This window comes from Euprymna scolopes, chromosome 2, assembly GCF_053919585.1.
Source record: "Euprymna scolopes isolate OS-2025 chromosome 2, ASM5391958v1, whole genome shotgun sequence".
Classification (NCBI taxonomy): Eukaryota; Metazoa; Mollusca; class Cephalopoda; order Sepiida; family Sepiolidae; genus Euprymna; species Euprymna scolopes.
The window spans coordinates 110,035,453-110,051,061 of NC_136483.1; the positions used below are offsets into that span (position 1 = coordinate 110,035,453).

At 33.0% G+C, this 15,609-nt stretch overlaps 1 protein-coding gene across 2 annotated transcripts in view; it reads right to left on the reverse strand.

The window, feature by feature from the left end:
• The window catches only part of LOC145294172 (uncharacterized), a 63,714-nt gene that overhangs the window by 30,572 nt on the left and 17,533 nt on the right, over nucleotides 1-15,609 (reverse strand). For both annotated transcript variants that reach the window (XM_080141281.1, XM_080141284.1), the window contains exons 4-6: nucleotides 14,764-14,881; nucleotides 11,468-11,600; nucleotides 8,337-8,475 (exon numbers count right to left, since the gene is read on the reverse strand). In XM_080141281.1, the coding sequence (XP_079997407.1) occupies nucleotides 8,337-8,475; nucleotides 11,468-11,600; nucleotides 14,764-14,881 (390 nt within the window). The remainder of the gene's footprint in view (nucleotides 1-8,336; nucleotides 8,476-11,467; nucleotides 11,601-14,763; nucleotides 14,882-15,609) is intronic.

The window sequence follows — 15,609 nt, forward strand, 5'->3', positions numbered from 1 at the left end:
CCCATCCCATTGTTAAAAATATACATGAAATAAATTCATGTCTAAAACGTAAAATGTTGCAGTCATTTCTGGGACTAACTCTATATCCCCCACCCCACTATTAAAAATATGAATGAAATATAGTAATGTTTAACTCGTAAACGGTTTCGGCCATTTTCTGGACTGATTTCATATCCCCCACCTCACTGTTCAAAACATACATGAAATAATGTAATGTCTAAATCGTAGACTGTTTCAGCTTTTATATATATATCATAAAGTAATTTTGAGATCGTAAACTGCTTCAACCGTTTTCGGCCTTTACTTCATATCCCCACTTCTTTTAAAAATATATATGAAATAAGTTTTGAGATCATAAACTGCTTCAGCCATTTCCGGGACTTATTCCATAACCCCCTTCCCACCTTCTCAAATATATGCTGTGTCGGTTATTTTGCATTTTTTAGAAGGAGGTAATGCCTGGTAGAAAACTATATTACGCTTTCTTGGCCTTTTGGCTACGACCAAAGTGTAGTATCTGTTCTGACGCAACACTTCAGTGAAATCATCTACTGACCCCCTCTCCATAAACAGAAAAAGTGGTGGTAATGCTTGGGAGAATGAACAGGCACTAATTCACCACGCCCCAACCTCACCTAAAAAAGGTTTTGTAATCCCTGGCGGTCCCCAGAGTACATTTTAAAGCAACATAATCGTGTTTGTACCCCCACCATTACCAACACGTGACATCACTTCCGGAAAATGACTCAGCAGTTTTTCGAAATACATGATTTCATTATAAATTGCTTGTATTTTTTTAATATGGGTACTAAACTGTAGAAGCACTTTATTTAAAATTCACGTTACTCAAAACATAAATATTTCAAAGTGAATATAGTGATTAGGCAACACTTGCTTTACAATAAACTAATCAAGAAATTGGATTGAGAAACAGATACTTAATGTTAACTAAACAAAAATATAGATAATACATGTCAGTTTCTTATTTAATAAATTGTTAAGTGAAAGTACAGAATAGTTTGAATAATACCTTCCCCTTTCCATATTAAGAATGGCTTTCTAAATAATGACGTTATTATTTCAATACGGTCCGTATTTGGTGTGTCACCAACATCTTAAACATATTTATAAAATAAAGTAAATATGAGATCGTAAAAAAAGATATATAGTTTTGTTTTCATATTTACAAATTTCAAGCCGCGAGTAAAATTTACGTCTGATTACATTTTTTAATACAAAAACGTAAAAGAATGAGTTGTTGTGATCAGTTAGAATTTAAATTTAAAAAAAGAGCATTCCAGCCTGAGAAAAAACCGAATGTACGCGCGTGCGCATACAAAACCAAAATGTAAGCTAATGTTTAATGACCATTTTACATGTAAATTTGCCGATGTCTATGCAATATACATGCATGTAAGCAAATATATTATTCGCTATAAACCACCCTTGATGTATGAACATTATTTCCTGAGAATTTCAGTGCTATGTGACCAGTAGTTTAATAGTTTACCTGTTAGATATTTACACACACATACGTCTACTGTTTTATTTATATCGAAGATTATTATTATTATTATTATTATTTTTTTTTTTTTTTTTTAATATATTAATACGATAGCGTGTGTGTTCTTTTGTGTGTCACGCTTTCCAGCAAATTTCATTGGCTAAGATTCAATTCCGGAATGCACATTAATTCCGGAATATACATTTACGAACGCTCCAGGCGACACTCGATTAGCGTGTTCTCACCGCTATATTTGTCTTTAATTCTGTAAAATTTAGGGTTTTATCTTTCTGGAAATGCAAAAGTTGTTATGAAATAATTGATTTTAATAGTTATTTTTAGTAAAAAACGATAACACAAATCTCTCGGCCGGCGGACGCTATTAATTTTCTAATTTAAAATATTTGGGACAAAAATTGATGCATCACTGCAGTTCTACCATAAGTTTTGGTTTCATTGTCGATTATAGACTACGGCACTCAACTCATCTATTTTTTTATGTTTGAAATCGCTACTTTATCTTGCTTTTTAACGGTCATGCTTACATTATTAAATAGGGAAAAATAAATAACTCACCTCTTTTCTGTTCTATCTTTTTTTATTGTTCTACACGCTACTGTATTAATATACAGACTTGCTTAGATAAATATTTTTAAAGTTTTAACAAAAGGACTAGAATAATATGATGGTGTTTTCATTCATGCTGAACGCCCACAGAATGCCCAGCAGCAATATATCATATATGAAAGATGCCACTGTGGAATTTCCACTGGTCCCGCAAGTTGTAGTTATTATTATTATTATTATTATTATTATTATTATTATTATTATTATTATTATTATTTACTCAGTTGTAGTTCTCACACAGGCCATCACCATCGATCGCTCACTAACAATAATCAGTAGTATTCCCTGGAGCAACAAGAACTCATTCCAGATTTACAGTGGTCTCCACCTGTTTTGATAACGATTACAAATGACTTACCATTAATTTATCACTGACAACGGTCATTGGTATTTCCGGAGTTCTTGGATATCAAGCCTACTCCCCCCACCCCGCCTCGACTAGGTTCCAGTGTTCTCTGCACTATTCCAGTAAAGGTCTGATTAGTGTTCTCCCTCCGCGGTCCTTCCATCTTTATCAATCCTCGATCATTGGGTATGACGACAGACCGTCGGCACATTTCTGTGGAGCGAAATTAACTGAACATATTTTGCGGTTTTAGTTCACTTAGTTTCTAGTGATCGTGTGTTATTTTTCTATTGCTTTTGTTTTGTTTCTTTTGGAACCATCATGTGACTGGTTAATTTTCGTACTTTATGTGGGTTAGTTTCTGCATTTCATGATTTTCGTTTAGATTACAGCGGTTTTCATTATTGTCCTCGTTGTATCTTTCAAGCATTCTCTACGATTCCAATTTCTTCTTCTTCTTCTTCTTCTTCTTCTTCTTCTTATTATTATTATTATTATTATTATTATTATTATTATTATTATTATTTACTAGAAGTTTTCACACAAACCATCATCGAAGAATTTTCAAATTGTGGTGTTCCCTGGAGTCTGAGTGACAACAAGTCTCCCAGATTTCCAGTACTATTCACTTCTTTCGATACCATTTAATTTGTGTTATCGCAACAAGCACTTACAATTGATTTCTTGTTGGTAGCGTTTTCATTGGTATTTGAGTGGCAACAAGCCTCCTCAAGGTCCCAGTTCTCCTTGCACTCATCCAGTTGAGACCTGATTAGTGTTTATTATTATTATTATTATTATTATTATTATTATTATTATTATTATTATTATTATTATTATTATTATTATCAGCGATGGCGTGGGACTACAGCAACGTGTTAAGCTAAGAACAATTTATTTTTATTCAGTCACGATCTTCATTGAATCTGACGAAGTCCAGAGGACGCTTTCTGTTCTTTACAGAATTCAATGGCTTGCGTCTTGCAACATATCTTCGCAAATTAAATTCCTTTAATCTGTTCTTGACAGTAGAAAGAGAGCATTTTTAACAAGATTGCACTGTTGTTGGATTTGGGGAGCCGTTTCAAATCTTTTTCTTAGGCTGCGGATCTTGATAGTATTGCCTTCCTTGTTAGAAGTAACTCTAGTACAACCAGATTTAGGAGTATCACGAAGGCTGCCGGTATTTTGTGCTTTTGCACAGTCTTTCGTACCGCTTTCTCATCACATTTCAATCTGCGGGTGATTTCTCGATTGGATAAACCAGAAAGGTGGAGATTAATGAACTCTTGACGATCACTAAGAGAAAGTCGTGGCATATGGACTAAATATTATGTTGTATAACCTGGAACAACAACAATTACGATTAGGATGCTTTGTTACCTGTTTGTGGATATTTTAAACTAATTTAGGGTCGATAATTTAAGCTGGTTATAAAGGAATTTGTGGCTGCAGATCTTCTTTTTGCCTTATTAATTTGAAGTTATTTTTTTTAAATTGCCGTGAACACTAGAATATTTCAATTAAAAGTCAAATAGGAACAGGTAAAATTATAAAGGGATAAAAGGCGAATCAAATGAGATATACGTTGTTTAAACAGTTACATCGAATTTAGCTTAAATTTGTAGTTTTTGAAAAAATTACAAGTGCTTCTTTTTGCCGGCACTGCACACACACACACACATACACACGCACACACACACACACACACACATATATATATATATATATATATGTACATATATACACATGTGTATATGTATGTATATATATATATATGTGTGTGTGGATTTAGCGAAATGCAGAATCGGATTTTGCTTGCAATAGTATTTAATGAACCTACAACTAAGTAATATATCTTACTTGGTAACAAATAGTGAAGCAGAGGGAATAGGGTGAAGAAAAAGGTGATTTCACGGGAATAAATAGTCTGGTGAAGGGTAAAATAACCAATAACGGTAAAATCCAAAAAAGTTGATTAAATTTCCATTTCCACAATAAAAATCCAAGGGAATCCAGTAATTGAAAGATGGTTCAAAGTAATCCAAAATGTACAAGGAAAAAGGGAATGAGTTCAAATAATATTATTAAAAGAAAGATAAGGTGTACGTAGAAAAAGGAAATGGAAGAATATTAAACACGGCTGTCAAGGCTTGGGCTGATTTAAGAAAAATGAGTGAAAAAAATTGAATAGTGATTGAGTTAATTTTAGAATAAAAAAGGCAATGCCAAAATTACCCAGACAGGATGACGTTGACATGGCGCAAAATTTAAACAAAAAAAAAAGGGGGTCAACTGAAATATACACGTTATTACTTAAGAATTAAATTATCAGCAGGAGTCATTAAAGGAAGCAAATGAATTGAGAAGAATGATAAGTTAAATACATACACATGTATATACATAAATACATATATAGGAATACATACAATTACACATATACATACATATACATACCCAACAAACACACCCACATATACACCCATATATACATACATATATATGAGTAAATAGATGAGTAAATAAATAAAGAGTTAAAGGGGGAAAATTAAGGAGAGAGGATGGGCGGTATCTGCAAATTCCGGAATAAGGCAAGTAAGTATGTAAGTAAATGCGCATAGTAAAGTATAAGTAAACATACATACAGAATATAAATGTGTAGGTAGATGGATATATTTGATTGATAGGAATATTTAAACACTAAAACGGAGATTGCAGATATAAAACTGACCAAACAAAGAAGAAATAAAGAATTACAATGAAAATTACAAACATAAGTCCAAATTTAAATATGGTAAATTTGAAATTACATAGCTATTAAATTAACCTTTCAGATATATATAGTTTTCTATAATATTATAGTTTTTTCTACTTTCTTAGCACTTTATAACTTTGTAATTTTCATTGTAATTTTCATTGTAATTTTCATTGGGGTATGGGGTTAGAGAAAAATAATTAACACTAATGCCCTCATTTACTTGCACCCCCACGAGGGCAGAGTTAGTCAGACACAGCGCCAATTTTCCATGTGAGCAAAATCCACTATCCCATACATTATCTGCTCCTTGTTTTTGTTTATAAAATTTAATCGGTGTTGCCCAGGATTTTTTATAATAATTATACCATAGCAAGTGTGTTTAATTGCCTGCGAAACAGATTTTCTTTATAGTTTATTTAATATAAGATATATATATATATATATATTTTACCATATATACATCGCTATGGTATTATTAAATACCATAAATCGGTATTGTTTTAGTCTACTGACTCCTCGGCATTCACCTTTGAATTGTCGACCTTGAAGGTTTTTGGGTACGCTGAGAACGAATATCGCATTTATTTCTTGCGCAAACGAGAAGTTATTCATATTTGAAGACATTCAGTATCCAACGTAATCACTACAGTTTGACAAGCAAGATGACCGCACGTGCATTTAGGAAAAAACACCAAAAAAACCCAAACGAGCCCAAAAATGACCTTCCTTTTACTTTCTTAATTTCATTTGAATATTTCACACGCTTCTCAATGCTTGAACAAATAATTATTTTTATGATTAAAAAAAGAACATTTATTTTCGTTTTTTGACACAAACAATTCTTTTTTTTCATTTGATAATCAAACCCGTCGCAAATTTACCGTCTGCATGGGATTAGAATTCATATGTATATGGACCCTGGGAATTTTTGAAGAAATGCTAGTTTCAATAAAGTGGGGGATCACTTATCTATAAGAATTTAACCTAAAATATGCACCCACACGTTGACCCCTCCAAAAGAAAAAAAAAATTGTTTACATTGGGGCGGGGGGGGGTATTCAGGCGGCGGCCGGGGAGGGGGTGTTGTGGCGTTGTTGTAATTGTACTATTTAGGAATGTTATGTATAGTTCGTTTATTTCAATTAGTATACATTTCGTTTATATTTAATTAATTTACAGTCATTAATAAAAATTAATTAAAAAAATCTTAAACACCTTATGCAATAGTTGCTCTTACAACATCCACTTACAGGAAAGGTGCGCACAAATCCCGTACCCGAGTGTGCAGCAAAGTCTCGTGCGAAGCGCGGTTATCTTTGCATATGTTCTTCTATAATATAAAGCTGAATGTGTGTGTGTGTATGTATGTGTGTGTGTGTCTGTCTGTGTGTGTGTCACAAATAGGCTCCTATATGGTTGACTATTTTAAAAAACTGATTACATATAATGATAGATGTATCGAGACTCAGGAATGGGTATGGTTGATCTGGCAGAACAGTGGTACATTAAAATTGTGGGTCTGCGTTCGCGCCTGGTTCACAAAGTATGGAAATAAAAACATTTTAAAAATTAAAAAAAAATTGTTTACAAGTGTTTTTGATATAGATGTACATAACAATACTGTGATAAGTATATTTTAACTTAAATAGGGATATAAAATTGTGGGGTCTGCGTTCGCGCCTGGCCTCCATAAAATGGAAATATGTCACAAAGTTTAACAAGGTTTTTAAATTTAGATCCACAGAATATTGTGATACGTGTTTCAGTGTGAACAGGTATGGTATAATAAATTATGGGGTGTATCTATTTTATTTTTACTTTCATCATATTTTGCTTTGGTTTTGATATCCCCAAATTCGAAGCTATCTCTTTACAACCCTTCATTTTCATAACCTATCATACTTTCATAAATCAGAGTTTATTTTCTGTAGGCTGTTTTTGAACCCAGTCAACGACGGGTACTTTTTCTAGTATATATATATATATATATATATATATATATATATATATATATATACATGTATATGTATATATATGTGTATATATGCATATATATGTGTATATATGCATATATATGTATATATGCATATATATGTATATATATATGTATATATGTATATATACATGCATATATATACCTATGTATATATGTCAGGTCATGTCATATGCTACTGGTACCATGTAACCCAGAACTACCTGCCTCATGGTCGGGTCACCGGCGACTAAACTGGTTCCCCCACCAGACTTGTTTGGTGAGGAGGGCGGCTAGTCTCCCTGAAGGATTAAAAACAAGACCTTCCAAAGGGCGAATGAACTCTTTTTCTGGGTCAACGGCCAACTAGCACCGTGTATATTTGTGTGTGTGTATATGTGTATTGGGGTAGAGAGGGCTCCCGTAAGCCGTGGTGAAGGCAACCTTTCTAGGAGAAGCAAATCTCTGATTTAAAAAACCATAAAGCAGAAGACCAGTGCCCGCATTAAGCTGGTCTGCAGTTTAATTTGTTGCTGGCTATCTTGCTCTTGCTTGTTGCTGGATCTCAGCATTTTGAACCGAGAGAGAGAGAGAGAGAGAGAGAGAGAGAGAGCTGTCGTACAAAGTTAAGACTCTGTAACATCATATTTGTATAGATACTCCCTCAGACATTTGGAATCATGGATTTTAAATATCTGAGGGAGTGGCACTCGTTTGACAAGACATTGCAATCATCATGTATATATGTATATATACATATATATATACACATATATATATATATTTCTTTTCTTTATAAGTTTTGCTTTCGGTTTCGATTCAAGCTGATGCACCCAAGTCAATGGATATATTATTTATTTTTTAAATCACAACTTTATAATATATAAGAATCAACAGAAAATCGATAGAAAATTGACTCTATAATAATAAATACGAAATCTGCATACATTAAAATATCACATCTAAGCATATTTTACGACCGAGCTACGCCGGGAGTCCCTGCTAGTTTTTATACATGTAAAGCATCAGTAAATTGTTAAACTAAGTCATTTTATTATATATCATTATCTACCGTTATTATGAGTATAGGTAATGCCGTGAAACAGCAATAAAGTTTAATAATACTCACGTTCTAATATGGCTTTGACTTGTTCATTGTCTTCTTCGCATAAAATCCGAACGTAATCTATCATTTGTTGGTGAAGTGTTGTCGTCCGCATCAGAATTATAAAGTGGAAAAGTTTCTTCACGATTCTTTGGCTTTGTGTCTTGAAATGGCAAGAGAAATTGGCAGCAAGTATAATATAGTTAACAACGACAATGCAGAAAAAAAAAACATTTACATCCGGGCGGACAGTATTAATTCACCGAACGAGGCAGTTTACACCACTTTTATGACCTCTTACGAAAATTTAAATCAATCTCTATCTCTATATCTATAATTATATAAAGTCACTGTGTGTGAGTTCCTAATTTTGCAAATTTCACACAAAAGTAATTCATGTTTTGTACAAAAATTCATCCGATAAGTATCGAAAATCGAAAAAATCCGATCCTTAAAAATAATCTTGCTTTCTTATAGATAAAAAACAAATATTTTAGGTTGCAGTAGCAAGGGAGATAATAAAATCTCAATAAATAATTTCTCATTAGAAAAAAAAAACCCAAAAAATAAAACAGATTTGTTAACATTTGGATATAAAGCTCAGTAATAGAGCGTTCAACTATTGATCACATAATCACGTGTTTAAACCAGGGTGTATCTCACCATTTCAAAAAGAATATGTGATCTCGTGCCCTGCTCTCTCAGATCTCCGGTCTCACACGCCGCGATTTTATTTTGTGGGAATTTGTGAAAGGACTGGTCTATGTGCATCCCATTCCAAGAGACCTGGATGAGCTGAAGGCCCGAATAACAGAAGCGCTTAAAACAATTGACAACGCAATGCTGGGACATATTTGCCAAGAATTGGACTATCAGCTTGATGTGTGTCGTATGACCAATGGCGCTCATATTTAACATCTTTGAACATTCCATGAAAAACTTGCGACAACAAGCTTTCTGAACATAACAGATACGTTTTTATATCCTTAATAATTCTCGAGATATTCAATATCTAAATGTGCCCAAAACTTTTGAAACACTGCATTTCAAAAAGAATATGTGATTGTTTGAATACCAGAAAATTACTTAGTGTAAAAACTTCCATATGTGATGTTGTTCGCAAGCGATCATGTGTTCGTTAATTGTAACGATGAAACGAAAGAGCTGCATAAATCTATACGAAACAAGCATTCCCTACAGTCGAATAATTTAATTCCGATATGCATTCATTCGACAAGAATCGATTATTATTTTAATTTGGAGGCTTGTATGTAAAGTAGAAAATAGTAATTAGGTTGTAATGAAATAATTTCGGTGTCTTAGAATTATTTCCCTTGTATTATGAAAGGATCAGCAGAGTTTGAGTTATGTGGACGGAGATAAATATAAGCGAGTAAAAAGAGTTTGCTACCTTCTTTGTGACATATATTTGTGAGAAGCAGGTCGCTCAGAATAAATGTAAACATCTTTAAAATGAATAAAATAAAGCTAGATTTCTTTGTGAAAGGCACACCAGGAATGAACTGAAATGCATACTAAACAGATTCAATTTTTGGTATGAAGCCTATCAAAGAACAACAAATTCATTTACATTTAGAGCAACGGGGCTCTAAAACAATTACAAAAATAATTAACGAACCCCCTAAAAAAAAAATGAAAATAGCAGCGAGTACCTGCGTGAGCGCAAAAAATTAGCTGTAGTGGCTAGGCTTGGACTTGTAACGCGAAAGAGGAAAAGAACGTGAAAAAGCCAACCGTTTAGCTCCCGCACCCACCGCGACAAATGGCGAAAAAAGTGCCCCCTCCTCGTAAAAACATTCATTCTTTCACGGTGAAAAAATGAATGTTTTCGTCCAATTTTTGGATATTTGTCGGCAGGAAGACTGAGCTTTCAAACGATACCAATTTTGTCAAACGTGTGTGTCGAACGTTTTAGCGAGGCATACAAACATACACACACACGCACTAACCGACGTTCGATATATATATATATATATATATATATATATATATATATATATATATATATATAAGATAAATCAATTGCTGTATTTTATAAACGATGTCTCCGTTCCATCTACACACTTGGGCATGAAGATTCAAATTACAAACTTGATAAATGTAAGATTAGGAGAATCGAAACGTTCTTTATCCAGTCACAGCTTAGATCGTCTGGCCACGTCGTTAGAACAAGTGATAAATATATACCAAAACTTCTTATGTATAGTGAACTTAAAAGTGGTAAACGGAAGATTGGCAGTCCTTGGCTCCGATACAAGGATAAAATTAAGTACAATCTTTCAGCCCCCAATAAATCAAATTACATCTTTTGAGGACTTGCCACTTAGAGGAACAAGTGAAGACGTGCATGCCAAGAGGAAATCAAAACTTGTGAAACAAATCGTATGAACAAAGTGAAAAATAAACGATTAACGAGCAAGACACCTGCCACAAAAACACCAACCATGTCCGACAATCATCACCAATGCACGATTTGTGGTCTTTTTTGCTGAACACTCGCTTGACTTAAATGTCATCTCTGACAAACTGATCATAAAATGTTAGACACTCATAGGTCGAAAACGATGGGATAGTCCATCACATAGACAGATATCGCTTTGTCACGGGGATGGAATCCTATAACCAGCGGCAATCATAACTTCTTGCACTGATCATTCTGCAAGGATGGAACCCTAGTGTTTGTATGTATTAGAAATAATTAGAATTATAATTATTTTCACTCTTTTAAGAGGTAAGGTTCTTTAAAATTGAGCACTGTTTGTTGAAATGAAAAAGTTGGTCATTTGGCCTGCGTGCGAGATAGAGACGCTTTTGTCGCTCGTCACTGTAGACCGTTTTTTATAGCGTTTATGCCTTTATAAATGTTTGATTTCACTTGGATATCGTTGTGGTTGACTATTGCCGTATGGTTTGCTCCCTGCTAATGGAGACAGTGATAGCTTCTTTGCGTGGTCCGAAGCCCATGACCAGCGATAATCATACCTTCTTGCAGTTATGTTTCCGAAAGAATGAAATACTAATGCCTGTAGATATTAAAAATAATTATATATATATATATATATATATATATATATATATATATATATGTATGTATGTATGTATGTGTGTGTGTGTGTGAGTGTGTGTATACTCACGATGTTTTCTCCCCATTCACTGCACATAGACGATCGTCGAATAGGTTTCTGTGTTTCCGTTTCCATAGGAGGGATTTCCGTTTCCTGAACCGTTGGATATTTGCCTTTAAAAGTCGTAATATACTTCTTGAACCTGGAAAATCATTAGCAGCAACTCACATTGTTAGTTTCGTATACGGAAAATTTCTCACACCCATTTTTTTTTTCTCTTTCTCTCTCATCCACACCAATACAAAAGATTTTAGCGATTACTTTTCAACCAGTTTCATTTATCGGACTTCATTATCTCTACAATTATATAAATGCAACTTTGCCTGTATGTTTGTGTGTGAGTTCTTTCCTTATAGACTCCGAAACGGCTGAACAGATTTTCTTTAAAATTTACAGAACTTTAGTGTATAATAATAATTACCGATAATCGAAACCGTTATTTTAATTTATCTATCATCGGTAAAGCCATTTTTCCATGTCGTCGCTTAGCAACAATGATAGAACAACGAGCCGTGAAAATTCTACTGTGGGTAAGTTGATAGCGTGTTTTTTTTTGGGGGGGGGGGGTGCATGACGTGGTTTGTAGGTTCAAACTCCGCACGTAAATTTGTCAATTTTTCTTTTATTGCATTAACTGCAAAGAATTTTATAAGACTTACGATTTACATGTCTTTTAGCAGTGCAATAGTAAATTACATTTCTATTTTTGAACGTCTACTAAACCAACAACTGATCCTAAAGAAATTGCAAAACAGTCTACACACATATTTAATGAAAATGTGATCCAGGGGTTTCTTATACGTCAGTTTAACAAAACTTAGGCCCCAGCAAACAAGTACAAATATTATGCTCGGTAACATAAGATAAGGAATTTTTCGACACAGTTGACTAATTGTAGAACTAAACAGCGATAAGCACATAAATTCTTACAACGAATAAATAGTCGATGTTGATCCTGTGGTTTCTTTCGAGTATGGTTCAAGAAATCATTGCCCCCAAAACCTCGCCCAAATAGTTAGTTTTGAACTAAAAGAATAACTGCTAAGGAGACAAATCAGAAAAATTGCATTGTTGCTGGCACGTTGCATCCACTGTTTAGGAGACTACGTCGATCAGTAAGGTGTCAATATAACCGAAATTTACTAAAATAATTTTAGGATTACAAAAAAAAAAAAAGAAAAGAAAATATTGGAATTGCTAAAGATAAAGATCAAAATAAGCAAAAAAAAGGCATCAAAGCGACGCCCGAGCAAGGCCGGGTAATACTGCTAGTGTGACTATATCTTCTTGATCCATTTTCAACACCCTTTTACACCTTTTCGATCATTGCACTTTTCGGACGTTATAAGTTTCAAGGCTTTCATTTTTTTTTCCAGCAATTATATGCAGTAATTATATGCTGATTATTTTCCTTTGAATAAAATCCGCCTAATTTTGGAAATTCAATGAAATAAGGACTTTTCTTATTTTTTTAAAATATCTTTTTAAATCAATTTACATAATTTAATTTCTCTCTCTCACACCCCATATATATATATATATATATATAGAGAGAGAGAGAGAGAGAGAGAAATCATACACATATGCACACAAACATTGTTATGTATATATATATATATAAATCGGCATATATATATATATATATGTGTGTGTGTGTGTGTGTGTGTGTGTGTAGCACATGTTTGTGTATATGTATGTGTGATTTTTGTGTTCTTTATAATAAGAAAAGGTTTTAAAATCTACATAAAATTTAGAAGTGACTTTTTATGTAAAATTTACCGGCTAAGACAATGATCGTGTTCCAGAATCTATAAGTGTACCACAAAGGAGTTATAAGGATTTGACCAATTAAAAACTTCAAATATATTCAATGTTTATGGAATTTAAATAATGTGTATATAATTGTTTGGGGAGATAATGTAAGCGATCGAGAATCTCGAATCACCCCCTACCCTAAAAGGAATTATGGTGCCGAACCTCATTTAAAATTTTAAATATACACTATTTTTTTTATGAAATTTGTATATGCATTAAATTCTACGAAGTAGACAATGGAAGTGGTCTCGAATCTATGTTAACCTTTGTGTGCCGAATATCTACGTGACCCCCATCACTTTTAAGTGATCCATGGGGACAGAACCCTCCTCCAACTTCAAATACATATATTTTCTTTGAATGAAATTTTAAATATAAGACACCAATTTAGAGTATTTTTCAATATTTATTAAACGAAGAAATAGAAGGTAGTCGACAAAAAAGTAATAAAGCGTTATGAACATGGCGAAAACATACATCTCTCTCTCTCTCTCTCTCTCTCTCTCTCTCTCTCTCTATATATATATATATATATATATATATATATATATATATATATATATATATATATACAAATGTACAAATATACTGTAAAATCATATTCCAAGTTACCGCAAGTCAACTCACTATATATATTTATTTACGCTTTTAATATAAATATTTTTTTAAAATATAGGCGAATGTTTGTATGTACCATATGGAAAAAGTAACTTTTTACAGTAATTGGTATGTTAATTTACAATATACTAGCATGGAGACACGACGTTGCCCGGGATTTAATAAGGATTAATAGATGTTTCACACTTTCATATTTTTTATTGTATTCGAAATCGACGAAATCGCCTATTTTTCAACTAAATCGATTGATTGTCTGCTCTAGTTTGGGACCCAATACTGTTCACCGGGAGGAAACTTCACGTACACCCCCAGCAGTGAATTTGTCCATAATGCATTGTAGTCTACATTGCAATGTAGAGAATCCACTGTTGATTTTATTAAATCATTCTTATATAATGGTCAGTAATTATTAAAGTTTAAAATGCAAAAGTCAAATATCAGCGTTCAGTTTTGCCCTAAACAGAAACCTTCATTTCAAATGCGCCCTTGTTTTACAAGGAACCTACTGTTGATTTTGTATAATTATTTTATATAATGGATTGGGTTCAAGTCTTCAATGAAAAAAAACAGTTAAGAATCTTGTGTTCTAAATTTCGCACACGCTCATGTATTATATATATATATATATATATATATATATATATATATATATATATATATATATATATATATATATATATATATATATATATGTGTATATATTACTAAGTATGCAACAAAGGCACATATTTTTCTGTACATTTTAACATTAAGTGATGCATCCACTAAAAAGAAAAAAGAAAACGTTCAAATTAAAAACTAATGCTATATTTATTACTTATACTCGCCATGGGACAAGTATTCTAATAGTCTGTATATATGAAAACTCTTACCAAATCTTTTCCATTGTCCTCTTAACTGGGATATATGCAGCCGATAGGAAACTCGGGCTTACACTTTTTGCTTCTGCGATGAGATGAATTGTTTTGTCGTCGCAAAATAAATTTCGGCCTGCATTTTAAAACAATCAATAAGATTTATTACTATTTTATTGAGGCATGTTTTACAAATATTGGTGCTTCTGCATTTACCGACCCGCGATTTCCACGAAGTTGGCTCGGGCACGCTCGGAAGCTAAGGGAAATAACCGGAAAATGTCGCCCGAGCGTTCTTCAATTTTTAACAAACGCTCTCTCTGTTTTTAGCTAATACGAATCCATGAAGACTACTATTTTTATATATTGGAAGAAAATGAAAAAAAAAAAATAATAATCGTGCAGGTTAGGGTTAGGGTGTAGGGTTGGGTTAGATACATGTTTGTAATTTTATTTATTTTATTTCCATTTTTTCCTGTTCATCATTATAATTTTCTCGTAGCGGTTAAACGTTTCGTGATTGGCCGTTTCCAGTTTTTCACATCTGCGGCCGAGCGCACCTGAGAAACTTCGTGGAACCCGCAGGTCGGTGAATGCAGAAGTACCAAAATATTATTCTAGTCAAAAATAATTTTTGGACGGATGAAGCTAAAAATATAAATTTCTTTTTTTTTTATTTTTTTCTATATAGAAATAAGTCAAGTTAAAATTATAACGTGTATATGCAGTCATATTTTTTTACTTTCGAGGTCACAGATTATCAAAAAGACACTAGAGAATAAGATTTATTAAGACAAGAATAAATGCAAGTCGAAAGATGAGAATATTAACACTGACTAATATGAACTACATTTACTTACTTTT